This window comes from Diadema setosum, chromosome 10, assembly GCF_964275005.1.
Source record: "Diadema setosum chromosome 10, eeDiaSeto1, whole genome shotgun sequence".
NCBI classification, from domain to species: domain Eukaryota; kingdom Metazoa; phylum Echinodermata; class Echinoidea; order Diadematoida; family Diadematidae; genus Diadema; species Diadema setosum.
The window spans coordinates 31,778,862-31,801,704 of record NC_092694.1 but is presented as its reverse complement, the minus strand read 5'-3'; the positions used below and the strand labels follow the sequence as shown (position 1 = coordinate 31,801,704).

Here is a 22,843-nt window from a genome sequence, read left to right as displayed (position 1 = left end):
CCAAAAGCACAGCCACAAGAGAAAGATGCAAACCCATACCTGTAGATGATGTCCAGGGAATGCAGGTAGCCAATGGCGCTGGCGATCTCCGCCGCGTAGAACTTGGCGCGGACCTCGGGGAAGGACTTCTCCCGCTGCAGGTGGAAGAAGAGCTCGCCGCCGTTGACGTAGTCCAGCACGAAGTAGAGCTTGTCCGCCGTCTGGTAGGAGTAGTGCAGACTGACGAGGAACGGGTGCTTCAGGTTCTTGAGCAGCACGCTCCTTTCTGCCATGATGTGTTTTGCCTGTCACCATGGAAACCAGAAGGTGAAAAAAAAAAATGGCTGACTGTTGGCTAACTATTATTGGTTCTATTTGATCACAAAACGATTAAGGATTGAAACACTAATACAAAGTACAACTCAATACATTTTGTTAAACTAGAGCTGCTATACTGGCTACTGTCATGTGCTTGGCAGTTCATCATGAAGATAAATACATGATAATACAAAAAGAATAACAGCAACTACACTGTAGCTATACATTCTGGTCAGAGGAAACAGTTGGCAAAACCCATTGTCCTAGGAAGGTTACACTTGGCGCAATTCTCCCTATCGCATATGACTGAAAAAATTCAATGGTGGGAGCACTATTGAATCTTAGTGATAATGAGTCGACAATGCTATGCCGGTGCACAATGCAGGCTCTATTTGAACGTACATGTAAAACATGGAGCACTACTTAGTATCTCTACATTACTTTTGTAGATTTTCTCAGCAAATTGTTACTTGTTTGTACAGGAAATGTCAAGTTATAAGCTCTGAAAATGCATTTCTATTGTGAAGTGATGTTTTCGTTGTGATAAAAACAGAGAAATTAGATGTGACTATGATACTCTGTTTGTGCCTGATGCACAGTAGCTGCACATTACGGGAAGTGTCCAAGCGAACACAGAAAGTGCGACCCTGCTTGAGCTCCATGTGATGGGTGCGCAAGATTGCCTCATTCACTTGCAAGTAGTGTACGGCCAGCGTACGGATCTGACTGCTAGCGAAGAAATGTTTACATGTGCAATAGGGAAAATTTGAATCGAGAGTCGTGCATTTTACAGTCTGTCCGATCCTTGTTCCCTACACCGTCGCTGCACAGGGGTGGGGAATCCCGCCTCTCTGGACATACCTCATTTCTCTTGACGATGGCTGCTTTCTGGAGCACCTTCACTGCGTACACCTTGCCATCAATCTTGTGCTTGGCCAACAGGACTTTGCCGAAGCTGCCCTTCCCAATGACCTTCAGGAAGTCAAAGTCGCTGGGCCTTGCTCTGGACGCAGGAGGAGGAGGAGGTGAAAGATATGGATACATTCATATGAAGAGTTTGTTTGCAAAAACCGATAAGTCCATATTTCCCAAATGGAGATATTTGCGATTAAAGGTTAAGAAAAATAAAGAGAACAATAAGAAATTTTTTGCTTCTTTTGACCATAACTTCAAAAATATATATCTTTATATGTAGTGACCAATATATCATTTAAAAGGTATTATTTTGTAATTTATGACAGAGACTATACTTCAAAATCTTCAAAAATGGACTTATCGGTTTTTGCGAACAAACTCTTCATATATTTCATCTGCTTCAAAATATCATTATATTCATATATTTCATCTGTTTCAAAATATTCTGCACAGACAGGATGAGGGAACACTTCAGCGCCTTCTCTAGTTTGTCCATTTTTTTTTTTCCTGGGGTTCACTCGAGGGGAGATCAGAGGAACGTTCATTGGCCTTGCTCTAGTCAGAGGGTGAGGAGGTGAAAGATACGGATATTTATTCATATATTTCATATTCTGCACAGCCTGGATGAGGGGACACTTCAGCGCCTTTTCTACAGGTATTTTGTCCATTTCTTTTTTTCTGGGGTTCGCTCTGGGGGAGATCAGAGGAACACTGCATTAAATTCCATGATTATTTATCTTGAAAAAAAAAAAGAAAAGAAAAAAATACACCTCAAAATTACCGTTTTTCACCTTGAATAATGGGTGACCATTCTTTATTTCCATTTCACTAAAGCTTTCACTAAAGCAGAACTGGTTACAAAATTTGTAGTCTTAGTTAAACATTCCACTACACACCTTTAACAGGTTTAGAGGAAACCTACAGAACAGAAACGGAATATTTAGCAGATCATTTTTTCCCCTACCAGTATAAAACAGCAGGTCATTTTGAGGTCAGTTTTATTTGCTGCTCAGATATGAGCAAAGCATTTTGTCAGATAAGATTTTGCCCAGCACACGAGGTGGCTGGCATGAGAAGGCTATCATTCTCCAAGGGGGTGATTTATCTCTACATTTAACTGCTGGCATCAGGTGGAGTAAAAAGAAAATTTCTCACCATTCCGCCATTAACTGCATCTATTCTGTACCTTGCACTACACCAAAGCTGTTAAGACCTTTTAAGGAGTGCTGGAGGCACACGCCAATGCTATTAAGAGCACTATTAGGTCTGGTGCTTCATACTCTTAGACTACAGGTGTTACATGCTTCTACTCACGCACACACATACTGTGTGCTTTGCAATTATGCATTGACTCTTCAGTACTGAATGGAATATATAAAGCACTCACCAACAATATCCATTTTTTTTTGTATAGTTAAAAGGGTCTCAAAAGGCTAAGCTTTCCTAAAATATCAATGATAAAATCTATCTTTATATGACATTATAAGATAAAACTAAATGGACTTAAAAGTTGGTATTCCGAAGTTCTGTTCATGAAAAAAAATAGAAAATATACAAAATAGAAAAAAAATTAAATAAGAAAGAGTTAGCAAGTCTATTTTATTGAATGACTGAATATTACAAAAGCTTTAAAAAAATCCAGGATTTAGTTGTTGGGCAAAAATATAACTAATAACTAACTAGAAATGTCGCTTTGGCGACTGGTATGCCTCCGCCATAATGCATGATTTTCCCAATAGGTCTAGATAGTTTACATGTGGACAATGTGTGATTACATTTTCACAAAATTGGCAAAATATTGAAATGACAAGTTTGTCACAAATGTGTTGAATGTTCACCTTCCTTGACGTAGGTTTAATTGGATGAATAGGAGAGCATGTATCTAGGGATTTAAGGACTTTAACTTGACTTTGACCCATTCATACATTTAGGCATTGAGTAATTTTCAAGGTACAGGTGTGGAGAAAAAGTGCAATTTCTGAATTGAATAGTAAACTGTTACCATTTTCATCTGGCCCTTGACCCTAAAATTCATAAGATAATCACTTTCAGGTAGAACATGCATAATATGTACTAAGTTTCAAGATAACTTGAGCCACTTCGAGATATGGAGGAAAAAGTTAGTTCAGCACTTTCACTTGATCGTTGACCTTTTGACCTTTGAGGCAAAAAAAAGAAGAAAAAAAAAAAACTTTCCAGAGAATTTCTATTAGGTTACACATGCATACACCAAGTGTAAAAAAATAACCCTGCTGGCATTGCATAAATATGAGGGTAATAGTAACATTTTGAAGTCTTGCACTTGACCTTTGACCCCATGAACCCTACATTCTCTAGATAATCACTTCCAGTCAGTACATGTAAATACTATGTTCCATGAAGATACCTTGAACAATTTTCCAAGGTATGGAGAAAAAAAAGAAGTTTTAATATTTTTACTTGACCTTTTGACCTTTGACCTCTGACCTCATGACCCAAACTTTCACCAGAGAATCTTAATTGGGTAATACATGTATACACTAAGTTTCAAGAAAATCTCTTCAGGCATTCAATAGATATGGTGGAAATAGTGAAATTTCATGTATTTGACCCTGACCTTTTGACCTTTGACCTTTGACCTCATAACCCAAACTTTCACCAGAGAATCTTAATTGGGTAAAACATGTATACACTAAGTTTCAAGAAAATATCTTCAGGCATTCAATAGATATGGTGGAAATAGTGAAATTTTATGTATTTGACCTTGACCTTTTGACCTTTGACCTTGAGCATGTGCACCCAAAAGTTGATAGGCACAACTTCACCCCCTAATACACATACATGCCAAGTTTCATTAGGATACCTCAACAGGTTTCGATAGTTACCTTGTCCACAAAATTCATTACGGACGGACGGAAGGACGGACGGACGGACGGACGGACGGAAGGACAGACGGACGGACGGACGGACGGACGGAAGGACGGACGGACGGACGGACGGACAACCCGAAAACATAATGCCTCCGGCACCACTTCGTGGCGGAGGCATAAAAATACTTTAGTAAGGTGCATTTTGGTGACTGTAAATTGAAGGAAGGTTGATACCAATCTTTGGAGGCTGGTGTTTTGACTATCAGAGAGAGAGAGAAAAAAAAGGGCAGAGAAAAGTGGGCGTGTCTTACGATGGATTGGCTGAGGGGCCGAGGTTGATGGTGTTGGGGTCACTGGGGTCACTGAAGAACTCTGTGTTGTTCTCATCGATGACGTTGTTGTCCGAGTTGTTCCTGGGGTCGTCCAGCGACAGGAAGTTCTGGACCTCAGCACTGATGGATCAAATGAGGGCAGCATATTGGGATGGTCAGGAAAAGAGACAACCGATAGGTGCACTCACATTTATGGCAAATTAACATGGTATTTCACACAGCAATTTTCAATGTGAATACAAATATACTACGAAATACATTGTGAAGTACCCTGGTTTGGCATATCCAACACGCATTGCCACTATAAAGAGCAGTCATTTGTTGTACATGCTTCACTCCCATACACATATTTGTAACATTTCAGTTTAGTGAGCATATAGTCAGTAGTGTATTGCACATTACATTGGTCAAAAGAAAGAGAGAGAGCAAAAAGTTAAAGTAGCCTCAACGAGCATACTGCATATGGAAAGGCTTTATTTTCAAGTGTAAATGTATCTTGATGGCATTAAAAAAAAATAAATTAATGTCTGGAAAACAGCATTCTTGTTGGGAGATAATGGTCAATGAATGTGAACAGGTGGCGCTGTTTGATAGCTTATCTTGAAGCAGCTTTAACCTGTTGAGGACGGACTGATTTTGCTAAAACACACATTTCCCATAGACACTTGCCTGAGTATACTCTGGACTTTCCTCAACGGGTTAACAGAGGAATCTTCTCAGATAACGATATTCAAAGGCCATTCAATATCACATGACTTGAACACTAGAAATGCAAAACCCTGAACTTCAAACACACATATTCCAACTATATTTTTGCTCGTACTGCATGTCTAGCATGATGACTTGCTGTTCCCCTCACCAGATTTCTCACTATCTTAATCTTTTGACATGATCATCATTATTATTATTATAATTTGTCACAACGTCTGCAGTCCCGTCAGGATCGTAATTCCATTTTATGGTGTTACATTTGCTTTAACTAAGACACCTTTTTCTCCTCCTCAATGTTTATCAGTAACTTGACAGTAATCCTCTTTTCTGTAGAAGAATAATCATGGAGCTTACAAAATGAGCAGAAATATGTAAAACATTATCATACTGATACATTTTTATTTGTTTAGTTGGGTATCAGCCCAAAAGATTTTCTTTTCTTGTACATTTTTATCACTACAAATTGAACAAATTGTGCATAATTGCAGCAATAACTCACAGCCTGCAGTAAAAGAAAGAAAGAAAAAAAATTGCCTCAGCCCAACGAATCTGAGCTAATGAGGTCTCAACCACTTGCCCAAGGCAAAACTCTCAGAAATTCAGCGAGGGGGAAAAAAAATTCCATTCACATGTGACCTCAATTTTCTTTCTTTGCCAACCTCATTTTTACCATTAGAAAGTCTAATCAAATTCATCCCACCCTAGGCACAATAATTTAAACAAGGATGCTCACTGACAAAAAAAAAAAATGAAGAAAGAAAAAATGGCAGCAATTTGAATAATTTTTTTTTTGATATACCCTGAGGAATTGTGATGTCATTACGAGACAACTCCACCTACTTTAAATGCTGCTAGGGGCTACAAGTACACTGTAGTTGCTTCAATTCAATGACGTACCAAATCAGAATTAGGGTTTTTACGATGACCACCTCTGTCATAAATGATACAGACTGTGAACAGGAGCCTGTAACATTTTAGAGTTGTTCAAAATAGCAAAACATGCCGACATACCCTCTCCACATTCGTTTCTATCAACTTAGAGCTTCTCTTTATCTTGTTTGCTCTCACTTTAAGAGGCAGACGCTGCAATGCTTTCTAGCTTTACAAGAAACATTATCAGGGAGCAGCTAAAAATATACACAGCAGACTATACAGATTTTCCCCGATTAATGCCGGTGCTGTATCAAATGCGACAAGCAAGAAAACCGTCCTCGCATTGTATCTGTGTCAACCAATTTTGCCATCTTCGCCCAACCTCTCTCTCCCCCCCCCCCCCCAACCTTCAATTCCCCACTTCTTCTTCCTCCACGTTGTTTTTTTTTCTCCTGTCTCGGAGGTTTCTTCCAATCTGGATGACGATGAATCGTTAAAGCTGGCCTTGGGCATCCATCATATCGAAGCAAACCCAAACAAACGAGAAAAACGCTCTTCCCTCGTCGTCGCCGTCTCTGCTTGTCCCTCGCGCTGGATTCCCCGCCAGCCTTCGGTGTATCTTTAGGCTTCTTCCTGGCCATCTTTTTCTCTCTCTGTCTCTTTCCTCAGTACGCCTTATCAAATTCTTGATGAGGCAAATCCAGTATTTTTTTCTTTGCCCCCTCCCCCCCCCCAAAAAAAAATTCTTATCCATCCTCAAAAACAGAAAACCCTCTTATTTACTTTCCTTATCCCGTTTCTTGTCTTGAGCACTTCATCCTGGCACAATCTAAATACTTTGAACAGGGTGGGGTTTTTTTCCCCCTACCTGAATTAAGGGATGCAAGAAAATCAAGCTGTAATGTTCTTGGACGGTTTATCAATATTGGCCCATCAGAATCGATAAATCAAGAGCAGTACCTAGAAAAAAAAAAATGCCTGCTCCTGCATAAACAAAGGCTGTTTTCTGCCTCTTTGAAGGATGCAGTCCATTTATTACACAGACTTAAATTACCATCTGTCTGAGTTATAATGATAGGCAATTATGAAAATTGCAATATATTCTTTCTTTGGAAATCTCATGAAGCCTTCTACTTAAAGAATATACGTGTGTCCAAGCTGCACCTAGACAATATGGTTTTTATCAGCCATAAAGTTGTTGGATCTACTTTTTGTACAAAATATTCTGACCTTCGTGACAACAATCTGTCTGGCTTGAACATAAAATACTGTGTAAAACTGTGATGTTTTAAACTTCAAAACAAAATGACAAAATGTTTTGCTTTTTATGCAGTCTAATATAAAAAAAAACAAACAAACAACATTTTGAAGTCCAGAAGATTGAATGTCAACTTCATTTGGCAATAAAGTTAAGCTGGCAGCACCAGGCTTCCGTGTTCAACAACTTTATTAATTTTTTCACACTTGATTTCATAAATTAGGCAAAGTAGAATACACAGTTTATCTATGTTGCAACTAATTCTTGCTTTTTAATTTTCTAAATCCCTGATGATGTGGCAATGAATATCACCATGTCAAGGCAAGCAGAACTTCAAAATCCTCTTTAACCCGTTGAGGACGGTTTGATTTTGCTACAACACGCATTCCCCATAGACACCTGCCCGAGTATACTCGGGACTCGTCCTCAACGGGTTAATATGATAACCAGTATTTGAATGTCTCATGGACATACCCATTTTTGACCAATTTATGCCAGCTGAAGGCTCGAAGGCTACAGTAATATAATGATCCTGTTCACACATGCTCGAGGCAAAAAAAAAGAAGAAAAAATTGATAACTCTCATGTGTGAATGGGCCTTCCGAGATCCCCCCCCCAAAAAAAAAAAGAACAAAAGTTCAAAGATACTAACTGCTGTAATATCTGCTGATTGTTGATGATTTTCTGGATGAAATCATGGAGTCCTTCCCTCCTCTGACGGATGAACTCGGGGTCAAAGTTGTTCCCGAACAGCTTCTTTCCCGGTAACTTCAGATCTGCTCCAGGAAACTTCTTTTTCAGCTGCAGGTATCGAAGACAATGAAAAGTAGGCAAAGACTGGTTAGAACATTCTTTCTCGCAAGTCAATTACCTTTGTAGACTTACTTTTGGATTTTTCCCCATTTTGTACCTGTGTGCCTCATAGCATGACGCTAATAATCTGGAAGAACACATTTATAAGCACCTTAATGTCAGTGAATATTTTATTTCATTCAATCTAATAACTCTGAAATATCTGATCTCATTATACTTCTTCTATTTTAACATTGGTCACAGGTTCTCAATTGCCTAGTGTAACTAGACTTTGCATACCGTGTTGAGCATACGATGCGAAAATCTTTTTCCTTTGATGACATGTTTTTGATGTGGAATGGGGAAAAATGGAAATGAAAGAAAATACATTGACTCCGAGAGCTCAGGAGGCCCTATATATACACACTTGCCACTGCCACTCATTCCAGACAATGAGCTTCTTTTTGCACAGTTTAAAAAGGCGAATTCCTGTTACCATTTGCACTCTACACTGCTCTTTCAAAGTTAATGTTTGCATCAAGTTTGAATAAAGCATGTCATACAGATGTTTGTGATTATTTTATTATGCAAAGCACACAGTGAGAAATCTGATTATGTGAACACCAATGTTCTACAGCAAATCAGACACTCTAATCTTGACCCCTGCAATATCAACCTATGACCTTATGACCCAAAGACTGACACGATCCTCCTTCAAAATAATTTTTAGGTCATCATTGCATCACAACAGCATTAAATACTCCCTAACAAATAAACACCAATAGCACTCCTTCGGCACAACTATACAGGTAAAACATCGACAAAATAAAATCAATCTCCCCTTCTAAACTGTATATAACAATTCAAGAGAAATCTAGTTACAAATAAATTTATTGTATTTTGATACCATTTTACTGACTGTCTGTTAACGGAAACATGGTAGTTTTTTTTTTTTTTTCTTTTTCCCCTGTCTGCAGTCTCATGAACGTTTGACCTTTTCTGTGAAAGCATGTAATCGCAATAAGAGAAAGAAAGTATGTATGTTCAATTTGGGTATGTGACAATCACACAGTTAAAACTCCCGTGGTGTGAAAAGGTTCATCAAAAAGCTACCGGAACAGATCTCAGTCCACAAGAATCAAGCCAAGGGATCCAGTGACAGGGCGGATTAGGAGATAATCTACTTGAGCTAAAAATGCAGAAACCACAAAGACATCTTCAAGTAGAAAGGAATAAGAGTCGGGTATGGCATTCTGTGTGCTCAATCAGTCAATCAGTTTACACTGCCTGGCCTAGATTAAAGGGGAAAATCAAGATATGTTTGTTATATTTCTTCTATTGGTTAAGCTGACAAAATTGCATTGTCTGCTCCGGCATGACATCATGTTGACATGTTACGCAAACAGTCCAAGCTTCGGCGAATAACTGTGGAATATATTTGTGATTATTTTCCCAAAGTCTACAACACCCCATCGAAAAACAAGAACAACTGAACACAAGAAAATTACAGGAGTTGTGCTGTGGTACAAGCATCAGCCTGTAGTCCACATCAAAGACATAAATGAGGGTGTTTGATAGTAGACATGTCATATCTAAAATGCAAAACCTCTTATGCAGTACAGACTTTCACTTCTCCCCAACACCCCCCCCCCCCCCCCCACCTCCTCCTTGGTAAATTTGTGGTAGCTGTATTTCAGCTAAAATTGCAACACAAATTTCTGCAACCAAAACCCAGACCCTTGAAGGCAGAAAGAGGAAAATCTATAATTCCACGAAGGACATTCCAAATTCTCGTTCTGAAGCCATGAAACGTGACATAGTCCTCATTCCTTATAGAGGGTCATACTGACTGTCACGTTTCAGTCAAAATAACCAGAGTCAACACACTTGACCCAAACTTGAACCTCATTCGGGGGAACATATTTTATCGGCCAGTTAAGTCCACAGGAGCTAGCTGCCCTGGGAATCCAGGGCACACAGTCATACATACATATATGCATGTCTGCCAACATTCCCACATCCAAATCAAGGAGATATAGCTGTGTGTTACATGCATTTCAAAAAAAAAAAAAAATAATAATTCCCAAATCAGGGAGATTTTAATATTCTCTTAATATTGAGACATGAACTGATTTTGACATTTTCAGGGAGACTCCTGCAGAATCTGAAAGACTTGACAGCTCTGTACATGTATTATACTGTCTTTAAAAATCTCTCAAGTACCGGGGGAATATTGCTGCTGACGTGATCATCTTCTCATGATTAAATTGGCAACTCTAATTTCATTGTGTATCTCATGAAGCTGGTTTCACTCATCTAATACAGCACATAATGCATACAGTAGCTTTGAAATACTGTGTCTTAAAGGCATAATTTACCATTTGCAGATGAAACGAAAACTCAGCATTAGTGCTCAAAATAGTTTTAAAACGTGAATTAGGGTTAGAAACTACCAATGAAAAATTTGAACCAGTATAATGGATGTTAAGTATTATTATATATACACCATCGTACAAAATGTGAACAATGGTTATAATCAAAATGTTTCCAGACTAAACCGTCTGCAGTTATGGTTTAATGAGAAAAACAGCGATATCTTCTTATATTTTAGGCTTTATTGCAAAAAAAAATAAAATATATGGTAGGATGTTTTGTGATACAACTGACCTACACATATGCATCAAAAGTGATATCTTGAACATTTTTTAAATCACTGCTCCAAAAGGTAAACAGGACCTTTAAGTTACACTACGTTGTAAGCTGCTAATTGTAAATTGCTGTGTAATGTAACATCCTATGCTGGTGTAATATAGCACTGGTGGCAATTTCTCATTCCTTAATCACATTAAAATGTACCCAAATGGAATTGTGCCGTGCTGTAGCCCATTAACGCTGTGCGCATAAATTGTTGTGTAATTAGGTACAATGCAGCTTGTGTTGATGGAGCCTCAGAACTAACACTACAGGGAAGGGGGGGGGGGACAGTTCGGGGACAGAAAAAAAAAAACACACCCTACAGATAGGCCACTAAAGTAGCTGAGATAGCAGGCTATTATTAGCAGGTTTGGAGGCTTGGGATCTCATGAATGATAAGGAGAGATTAAGTCAATCCCTCCCTGACTGTGCACATGAAGAGTTTGTTAGCAAAAACCGATGTCCATATTTGCCAAATGGAGATATTTGCGATTAAAGGTAAAGAAAAATAAAGAGAATAATAAGAAAAATCTTGCTTCTTTTGACCATAATTTCAAAAATGTACCTCTATATATGTAATGACCAATATATCATTTCAAAGGTATTATTTTGCACTTTATGACAGAGACCGTAATTCAAAATCTTCAAAAATGGACTTATCGGTTTTTGCAAACAAATTCTTCACATGTATGCGAATGCCACAGCTTCCAGGAAGAGTCACATAAATAGATCTGCAATACTGCAATGACTTGTCATGATTTCAACCGAAGTTTTCATGTCATGATTTCAACTGAAGTTTTCATTTCATCTCTTGTATTTCATGTCAGAAATGATCTTTTGGATAAATGTAAATCTGGATAAAAGCATACAAATATTACTCCACACCATATTTCAGCTGTCTTCAGTGGTAGATATAAACAACAAGTTTCCGCAAACACACATACAAACAAAACATGACAGTTTTAGGACTTTGAAGTTGTTGTTTTTTTTTTTTACATTCTATTCACAAACTGGAAATGTCGCTGTATGCCTCCACCATAATGCATGGTTCTCCTAATGCATGTAGGTCTATCATAGTACAATGTCTTGACAATTTGTGATGACAGTTTCACATAACTGGCAAAATATTAAAATGACAGGTTTGTCACAAATGTGTTGAATGTTAATTTTCCTTGATCTAGGTTTAATTTATAGATGAATGGCTACATTGTCTGAGAGTGCAGGTATTTTGGGATTTGAGGATTTTTACTTGACCTATGACCCTTTTATAAGTTTATGCATTGAGTAATTTTCAAGGTATGACGAAAAAGTGTAATTTCAATATCAATTAGTAACATTTTAGCATTTTAACCCGGATTTTGACCCTTGACATTTGACCCTATGATCCTAGAATTCCTAAGAACATCACTGTCAGGTAGACCATGCATAAACAAGTAGGCCTACTAAGTTTCATGATGATACTTTGAGTCACTTATGAAATATGGAGGAAGAAGTGAATGAATGACGCAAACGAACGCGAGGTGTATACTTTCATATTGGCTTCACCAACATATGCGTCGTTCTACGGGCACACCTTCCTTGAATAGTGTGTGTTTCTATTATTCTCCCAGGCACGTGATGAAAAATAAAGAGAAGTTTAGCTCTACTGTAATGTAAAAAAAAAAAAAAAATGAAATCCTCCCAACTAAATAATACAAATATCTAATGTAGCCTGATATAGTATCCAGGAAATGACAAGAATACAAGTGTGGCTATCATCGAGTTGAAGGTAAAAACATTCTGATGTTTTAGCATCCTAATGGCATGTAAAAATAGCTTCCAAGGTCATGTCATTATGATCATGTCATTTTGAATTGGTTGATAACACCTGTTTGCCTTGAGTATAAAATGATAACAGCCCATATCCTTTCCGGCAAAAATTTCTATGAAACTATTGATTTCTTGTGTATGGAGAGGAGTTGGACAAGAATGTTGACAATTTGTCTAAAAAAAAAAGGAAAGAATCACAGAGAAAATGTTTTAAAGGAAAAATCAACTGAATGACAGTGTGTAGTACCACACAGGTGATATCATTTGTATTAAAGGTCTTGTTCACCTTTGAGAGCAGTGATTTTAAAAATGTTCAAGATATCATTTTTGATGTACATATGTGTAGGTCAGTTGTATCATAAAACATCCTACCATATTTTGCAATAAAGCCTAAAATATAAGGAGACATCACTGTATTTCTCATTAAACCATAACTGTAGACAGTTTAGTCTGGAAACAATTTTGTTATAACTATTGTTCACATTTTGTATGTTTAACAATACTTAACATTGATTATACAGGTTCAATCTTTTTACATTAGTTGTTTCTATCCCTAACTCACATAGCAATAGAACTATTTCGAAGAACTAATGCTTGGTTTTGTTTCATTTGCAAATTGTAAATTATGCCTTTAACTTGTGTGCATAATTTACCTCATTAATTGCCCACAGTTTAGTTCATAGATGTGATCATTGTACCTCATGCTGGCACCCAAACATTCATAACCTTGATCTGCTTTAAATATCTATCTCTTCATTAAAGTGTTGCCCCTGTTGAAGTTTCTGTTGAGGAGTTAATTCCTCTTTGGATCTTTTTTTTTTTTTTTTTTTTTTTGCTTCGAGGCCCTTCAAGCCAAACTGACAAAATATGTTTTTTGTATGTTTCAAAGCTCTCTCTCTGTCCTCTCCTAGATAATTACCATCATACTTTCTCTTCTCTCCCTCTCTCATAGTAGTACATCTACCTATATCTATCCATCTATCTATCTACTTATCTATCTATCTATCAATCCATCCATCTATCTACTATATCTATACATCTATCCATCTATCTACTGATCTATCTATCTCTATCTATCTATCTATCTATCTATCTATCTATCTATTTATCTATCTATATCTATGTATCTATCCATCTATCTACTTATCAACTTATATCTATCTATCCATCTATCTATCCATCTATCCATCCATCTATTTATCTTTCTATATCTATCTATCTATCTATTTATATATATCTATCTATCCATCTATCTATTTCTCTATCTATCTATATCTATCTATCTATCTATTTATATATCTATCTATCCATCTATCTATCTATTTCTCTATCTCTATCTCTATCTATCTATCAATCTTTCTCTCAGGTATGACATTTTCTCTCTCTGAGCCTCTGATAGCTGTGATCATGATGAACACAGTCACACACAAACAACATACACCCAATCTCACACATATACTCCTAATAGGAACATGCAATACAATGCTACAATGAACTCTATAGTATACCATGTGTAACAGTGTTGACAGTGTTGATGGCAAATTCTAATGAAACCCAATCAGATAAGATTACACAACACTTTGTTTTATTTTAGAGCACTCAAATGCACTGCTGAGTACACACCCCTTTATACTATAGATCACAATGACTATTTGATAACTACATGACCTGTGGGTTGTATTTGGATATTATCAAGTCACTGCGTCATTTGGCTCCAGCGTAACTTGGGTGCAAAGTCCACAAACCCAAATCTTACACAAGTACCAGCGAGTTCACCCATTTAGGTCACTCTCAAACATGGTACAGCCCTCCTACTTTGTGCATGCCTTACATTAAGTGGGGCACAGAACATCAAGTCGCTGAGTATGATATAAAAAAATCTAAACAGTTCTTCAAACAGACCCGCCTGACGAAGTCTTCATTGTGACAGAAATACATTCTAGGGCACTGCGTGCAAGTGAAAATGAAATCAGTAAAAAACAAAAACAAAAAAAAGATGACACATTTTGCATCATTGAAAACCATGTCAAGTACCTGAAGTGAAATCAAATGGTGAACAGCTTTTGAGCCATGCCTAGCTGCAACTTTTGTTGCTTTCGTTGCTATTCATCATTGTACAATCAGTGGCTGTTGGTTTGGTTTCGTCAATGAAAAATACACTTCAGTCTCGCAAAGCTTTGTTTGTGTTGTAACATTTGGCTGGCTGAGATTTTCCCATTTTGTTACTGGATCCACATATCATCATAATGAAGACTGCATTGGATGAAGTTGTGCCCTCACAGATTCAAAATCCTGGAAGTTTGCAATGAAATTAACTGCAATGAAAATGAGCAAAGAAAATGTGATTCCATCAGGATTAAACCCAACACCTCGGGATTGCTAGACTGGTGCTCTATACCTACTGAACTATGGAAAGCCCTAGCACAGTGTTCGTCAAAAAAGCGTGCGAATTCTCATGGCCCTCGTGGTCAGAAGCTTTAATAAACCCGACATAAACTGAATGATGTATCAAAAATCAACTTTGCGATAAATGTGAGGGCTCTCGGAAGTGATGCAGCCAGGACTAGGCACTTGAAAGGGCAAGTTCACCTTCATGTACATAAAGACTGAGAGAATGCAGCAATTTTAGCAGAACATATAGGTGAAAGTTTGAGGAAAATGAGACAATCCGTTTGAGAAGAGTTATGAATTTTTGAAGTTTCAATGCTGCCATCGCTGGATGAGAAAAGTACTATGGCTTGCGATGTCACATGCGTAGAATGTTACAAAAGACAAAAGAAAATTTGACATATTTTCACTCTTCTTGCGTAATAAAAGAGCACCTGACTTGCCTCTTTCAAAAAGCAGGGGGAATAATATTACCCTCAACATACTGCAGTAACAAGTCAATGGAATGTGTACTTTCCTCAAAAAATGAAATTTTGTGGAATTCACTTTATATTTTCCTCATCATTCTACGCATGTGACATGATACACTAATAGTAGTCTTCTCATCCAGCAGTGACTGAGCAAAAACTTTAAAAATTCGTAACTTTTGAACGGATTGTCTGATTTTCCTCAAACTCTCACTGATGTGTTCTACTAATACTGCTGCATTCACTCAATCCACATATATATGAGGGTGAACTTGTCCTTTAACTCCTTTCCTGTCACTGAGTCAAGTGTGCACAAATGTTGCACATAAACTTATGAAGAGATAATTAATGTGGCATGCAAAGGGTTAACAAGGGGTTTGTCCTCCATCCATGGTTGTGACAGGTCAGGTCATTGGCCTAATAGCACTCTGACTCAGCCTGCCATTTTGACAAAGAATTGCTCTCAAGTTTTTCGACTCACCACTTCGTACAGCTTGTGGAATTCATTGTATCTCCTGAAGATGAACCACGTCTTGCCAGCTGCTACCACGACCACCTTGTACACCTGAGGAAAGAAACAAGTAATAATAAACACAGTGATGATGCATATGACAGGGCCTTGACGTTATACAACAATCATAATACCCATCATAGTCATATAAGAGTAATGACAGCATTGATGACAATGACGATAATAATGATAATAATTAAAGCAACATCCGGAACAACATTAGAGTGATACAAGTGATAAAAATGAATAATACAGTTACACCATTGCTTCTTCCCCCTCTTAAACATTCATACAGCTGTTTATTTGATGGTTTCATATGAACTTCACAGAAAATTTCATTAAAATTTATAAAAACCAGCCTTGTAACTCATCAATTATGAGTCAACCACTTTACTGTTGATTTTACATCAGAATTCAAACAACAAACTGAAAATGTTTTGATATGATTGGACAGCTTCTTTTGTTGCATTTCTGATTTTTTTTTTTTATATCTAAATGCAGATCCTTTTGGTATCATGGGGTAAATGACAACTGTAAAATGGATAAAGTTAGGGCAATCACATCATGGACATGTCACTTTTAGAATTGTCTGGAACTTTACTTTATCTGCTTTTTCTGGTATTTCTTCCTAAGCTCTTTAAAACACACAAAGGTGCCAAAAGCCCCTATAGAGACCTGTTCTTTTGCTTCCAAGCATGCACAGATTTAAACTCTTGGCAACCTTGAACATGTTCCTGGAGAGATGTAAACAAACATCTTAAAATAAGCATCATTATATTTTTCAAAGAAATTCAAAATGCAGGGGAAAATATGATTGTGTCTTCCTTGGAATTCTGGTTGCCATGGGCAACGAGAGTATGTCATCATCATCATTGCACCTGCAAATGAGACCACTGAGAAGTTTGCAAGTGCCAAAAATGAACAACAAAACAAAGGCAAAAGACGTGTGGATACAACATCACATAAAAACACACACACAAAAAGCAATCAAATCAGCATTTCTGGAAGCATCTCCGCCATGAAACATATGTATGTAAAGAAGAACACTGATCTTCAAGTAGTTGATAATGAGTGTAGTTCAGTAATTTTGATAAAACTCCCCAGGGGAAGATGAATGCACCTGTGCTAATTTCCTGGGATGAGCTGCCCCCCTGAAGGCTGATAGACCATCTTCTGCCTTTGGAAACATATTTATATGATTGCTCTTCTATTTTTAAAGTGGGAATAGGAGAAGTTTTTCTTCATTTTTTTTTAATAGAGTGTGTGTGAATATCTTGGGGATAGGTACCACTATATATTCACATAAATAGTTTCCTTTATACTCCTGCACATAGTGTTTAACTTGGTGGGCAGGATATCTGGCTAAAAACAAGCAAGAACGATTCCCTAAACACCAATTGTTGTATTACAATCGTTATAAAAAAAAAAAAGTTATATTTTTTTTTCAGTGTCCTTCCTCAAAGACTGTTGTACATAGTCAAAACGGGAAAGTAAAGAATATTTATGATTTGGCTTTTCTTCTATGGAAGGTTGAAGAGAAATTGCTATGGATTCCTTTTTTGCTTTTGCTTTTTGAGTACTCTCAACAGATATTTAGGTAAAACAGAAAAAATGTGAGACATACTGACTGTACCACATGCCCAGTACAGTGAAAACCCATGTCATGACCACTGGAATCTGGTACAAACATGAGCAGACCCACTTTAAGGCCAGCTCTACAAGTCAAATCATGGATTTACAGCTTCATAGAAAGGTGCAAATTATTGTGAAAACATTTGCAAAGACAGGGAAAGAAGAGATGAAAAACAAAACAAAACAAAACAAAACAAATCTCTACATCAACTCACCCATCCCCTTTCTCCCCCCCCCCCCATGATAATACATACTGTTAAAAGAATTTGAACAGACACGCACACCCAAATATGCAAACACAAATACAAACACTAACACAAACACACAATATACACATTCAATAAACAACGAATAATAAACCACACACCAGTGATTAAATATGTCATGATCACGGCAACAAAAGGAGGTATTTCTGCAATGTTTGTAAAAATTCCACGTCACCAGTCAGCAGTGGGCATTGCTACAAATTGCAGGTGTGAATGGCTGTATTGCTACGGCGACAGCCCAGTGCACAACATGCAGCAATAAGGTGACTTTAATTGTAAACCTACATGTACTAGTATCAAAATACATTATCTAGCATAGAGGATTGAGTGAAGAAAGGACAGGAAATGAAGAGGAAATAGAGAGAGGAGAATGTGAGAGTATGTAGAGAAAAGATGAGGAGGAGAGAGAAGTTGAGAGCAAAAAGGGAAGAGAGGAGAGAGGAGAAGGGTGCATAAATGAATACGTTTAACCATTTCAGTCCCCTGGGAAGAATGTGCATTGTATGTATACAATGCCAATAGGAGGTAATGAAATGGTGGTCCTTAGTAAAAGTAAAAATCTATTCCATCACCAGAGCAAATGCAAAGGAAGTAAACACTACATGGATATGAGGCATATCATCCTGTATTTAAATTCAATTGCAACAATTTCTATACCCTATTCTCATTGTATCATCTTTCATATCACCGTTGGTTTGAAGACGTGTGGATTAAATTAGATTCCCCCCCCCCCCCCCATCTGCAAAAAAAAAAAAAAAAACCCGAAATAGAAAGTACCGCAAAGAAACGTCATCCAAGGAACTGACTGCAATGCTGCGAAAATGGCCTATTAGTTACATGCGACAGATGTGGAAATCAATGGAGCGGGACGGGGAATGGCTGCAATGGCCCTGACAAAAACAGTGGAATTGTCTCGGGGGGGGGGGGGGGGGGGGGGGGGTTAAGTTGAAATGGGGAAATAATGGGTTACCGAGCTCATATGTTTAATCGTCGTTGAGAAGAAATGATTTATACCCAGATACACTGAAAGCTTCATCGAGCGGGAGAGAGACCACGTTGTTAGAATGAATTGCCGTAATGGTGCATTCCCGACATGACGCCTGACACATTTGCACATCTATCTCACGTTCTGGTCGCCAATGGCAACCACTGCCTCTCCGACGCTTGCATAATTTAATCGCTTCTTCCCTTCTCCAACAGATACATGTATCATGCACGGAAAAGCAATTTCATCATCATCGCATATACCTTGAGGTGGACACCATCATACCTTTTGAATAATTTTATGCTTGGTATCACCCTCATACATTTCTTTTCATCTCCAGCAGATATCATGCATGAAAAAGCAATTTCATCATCATCATATATCTAAGACCTACAGGTGGACACCAACATACCTTTTGAAGAAATATATGCATGGTGTCACCTTCACCTATGTCAAATTGCATGTTGCAACACCTCTGATTTTCAAGTGCAAATGTGCTCATTAATCAGTGACTATATGGGGAAAATTGGAATATCTCTTTTGACAATTGTGTGTGGTCAAGAAATTAAAAAAACAACAACTGCAGTCCCTTATATTGATATTGGTATCAAAACCCTTTTTACATTTACTCTACAAATTTCATCAGCCAGACCCAAACTACACTTGTGTATCCTGATACCATCTTTGTAAACTCACAGGGGTACTGGTGTCACACCAATAATACTCTCTACTATGTAGGTTAATACTTTGTCATCATTTTTATCATGATGTCCACCCTGTATCATTCTCCAAAGTATCCTAGTCATCACTGAAATCATTGGCGGGAATTATCATCATCACCAGCAAGACCGCTATCACATCATCATCTCTCGGTACCATGGAAACCATCACCACCACCAGGGTAATTGGCACCCTTGCCGTCACGACCATTATCATCCACCTGTTGCCCACCAACACCAGCAGCGTCATCAGATCCATTCAAATACATCCCAAAAATAATGGTATTTATAAACTGACCTTCAATAAGCAAGATATAAACTGATTGGTTCTTTTTATTTGAGGACAAAAACTGAACACAAAATCACTTGCTATATCGAGTTTTCCTTCACAATGCAAAAAAAAAAGGGAGAAAAAAAAAATCTTTGCATCTTCCTTTCTTTTTGTTTATAGAAATATTTACAATTTTCCTCATGCAGTGTGACGTTTGAATGGCTTACATGAATATAAAATGAACTTGGCTTTTCAATCCCACAAGAGCCGAGTTAAGATCACCCCGAGCAATGCTCTAGACATTGCATAGGCATGCGCAGATCAGAGATTCAAAGCAATCTGCTAGCAGCTGATATTTTTTTTTTTTAAACATGTGAATATAAAGAGGGCAGAATGAAATTAATTTTTGTACTATAATCCGAAAACTGATAACTCTTGTGTGTGAATGAGCCTTTTACCATCTCCTATCTGTGCCTAAGTCTCAATCTTATCAACTGCCATTCTCCCGTCCCCTTTGGATCATCAAACCCTTTTTCTCCGATTTCCTAACTGATCCTCTTACGCCTCATAAGTCTCTGTACTCTCATCTCCCATGCAAACATCTAAATGCTAATCTCTTGCACTAATGATGGACGTCACTGGCATAATCCCAGATCCCGCTTTTGACAGAGTTTGAGGCTGGAAGTATTGCATCTTGCTTGTAAGATTTCCTTTGACTTCCACCTCCTCTGCTGGGATATATAAATGTACATGCATACCACACTTTATATAAAAACCACCTGAGATCTATAGTTTGCATTTTATATATATATCATACAGAAGATATAAAAGTAAATACTTTAAGTTCTTTGATGGAGATATTACTGTACATCACACCAAATTCCAATAACAAGAAAAATGAAACGAGAAAGTGTAATAAAGGTAATATACCTTATGATGGCGCAATATTCGCAATCTCTGAATGTTCAAATAACTCCCTTGAGCTGTGTATTCCCTGTCACATTTCATCAATTATGTAGGAGCCTCAGTACACAGAGTTTGAGAGAAATATTAAAAAGTTGTATTTATCTGAGAAAAAATGAAACAGAAGTGAATTATGAATAATTAGAAAAGGAGAGAGTTACAGTGTGTCTTGATTTGTGTGTATTGTATGTCAACAATATGTACACAAGTGCAGGGATGCTAGCATTGTAATTTTTAAAACAATATTGCATTATTCCGATGGTTTAACTCTTTATGTGCCATGTTCGCACGCCCGACTCAGTCGACGACGGGGTACCAAGTTTTCATATATATTCTGCTATGCACAAACCCGCCCAAATCAATTGATAAATCGCAAAATGCCACAGGACAAGGAAAGTGCAATTTACATTAAAGCAAAGCTTGGTATTTACTCTACAACTTTGCTCATCACACGTCCAGGATAACAAAAATCTATAAAAGATTTGAAAAACAGAATGTTTCAAAAAGCATAACTACCTTGCTGTCTCAACATAATGTAGCACACAGGGGGTTTATACCATGGCACATAAAGGGGGAATTTTTTGTTGGAAAAACAATATCTTTATTATACCTTTCCTTCGGTAGATATGCATAGCAATACAATTTGGAAAGCAGTATACGTATTTTTGGCTACAAAAAAAAGGGGAAAAAGCAACAGTTTGCACACTGTAAAGTAAGATATTTCCTCAGCATGAATTTTCCTTCTTTTTTTTTTAAGATATGGAGCTGACGGCCTCTTTCACAGGATAAAATTTTTGCAAATTGCCAGTGACATTCAATGTATATAATGTCAACAAGAACTTTCATGTGCATTTGAATTTTGCGAATCTTGGCTCTTGCAAAGTTTGTGAAATTAAAATACATGCACACATCTCTGGTTTTGCAGTACAAGTATGCTTGATCTTCATTAGATGTAAAACTACTTTGTGGCTTGTAAAACAATGCTTGAATTCCGTGAGTACCTCATCACCTCCAACCGTCCAAACTAATTCCTCATTTAAAAAAAAAAATTAAAAAAAAAAATAAAAGTCATGCTGAAAACACTCATTCACCTTTAGGGTAGGCAAATCACCAAATAAAACATGAAACCTTTCTGATAACTTCCAGCAAACTCTGATAACAATCCAGCCATACCTCAAACTTCTCCTCCACACCCACCACCCCTCCCCCCTCCCCATAAAAAAACTTTCCAATCTCCCCATACCCTCCTGGGGGTTTGAGTCACCGATTCACTCTCTTCCACTAAACCATGAAGCGAGATATTCCTCACCCGACACATTGCATCAAAATGTTCCTGGTTTTGATCACGAGCTTTCGGGAGAAGGAAAATATTGGAAGAATTTCATCAATGTAGGTTCACTGCAGAGTCTCAACCAACATAAAGGAATGTAGTGAGTTGTCAACTTTGTCGAAGTTTTGAAAATACAGGGCCGCTCAGCCTAGAAGTAGTAAAGAAAACTACTTTTTTTTTCTTTTTGGTGATTTTTTTCTTTGATGCTTGATTTCTTTTTCTGTTTTGATTCTTCTTTTTTTTTCCTATCCAAATCTAATTTGCCCGAAGGTGGTAATACCAGCCGTCATTCATGTACCAAAATTATGCTTTGTTAAGTGTTGTTTCTATCTTTTTATTGCACTTCATCTCTTATCAGCCCGGATGTGAACCATGTAAACAGCACTGTAGCATTCTGAAGATTCAAAAGGCTCACGTTTGGTGGAAAAACAATATTTTTACCTTCAACACAAAATAGACATGTGTAGTAATACACTTCGGGAAAACTAGTATTCTCCATGAAACCACCAGAACCTTTGGCAAAAAAAAAAACCAAACACTCCCCCCCCCAAAAAAAAAAAACACACACAAAAAAAAAACAGCAACAACAAAGACAGTTAAAAAAAAAAATTACAAAATGCTGCCAAAAAAAAAAAAAAAATAGAAGAGGTGACAGTTGCCTTCTCTGTCAAAACACATTCACATTACAAAGAATTTTAGACAAGTTATTTGCTACTCATATTCAATTTGTGTTATTTCAGTTACCGCAATACCTTGTATCAGGCTGATGAAGGCAAAATTC

At 37.5% G+C, this 22,843-nt stretch overlaps 1 protein-coding gene across 1 annotated transcript in view; it reads right to left on the bottom strand.

The window, feature by feature from the left end:
• The window catches only part of LOC140233668 (serine/threonine-protein kinase Sgk1-like), a 96,407-nt gene that overhangs the window by 7,668 nt on the left and 65,896 nt on the right, over window positions 1-22,843 (bottom strand). Inside the window, exons 3-7 of the mRNA XM_072313767.1 lie at window positions 15,867-15,950; window positions 7,888-8,036; window positions 4,373-4,513; window positions 1,159-1,300; window positions 40-284 (exon numbers count right to left, since the gene is read on the bottom strand). Of these exons, the coding sequence (XP_072169868.1) occupies window positions 40-284; window positions 1,159-1,300; window positions 4,373-4,513; window positions 7,888-8,036; window positions 15,867-15,950 (761 nt within the window). The remainder of the gene's footprint in view (window positions 1-39; window positions 285-1,158; window positions 1,301-4,372; window positions 4,514-7,887; window positions 8,037-15,866; window positions 15,951-22,843) is intronic.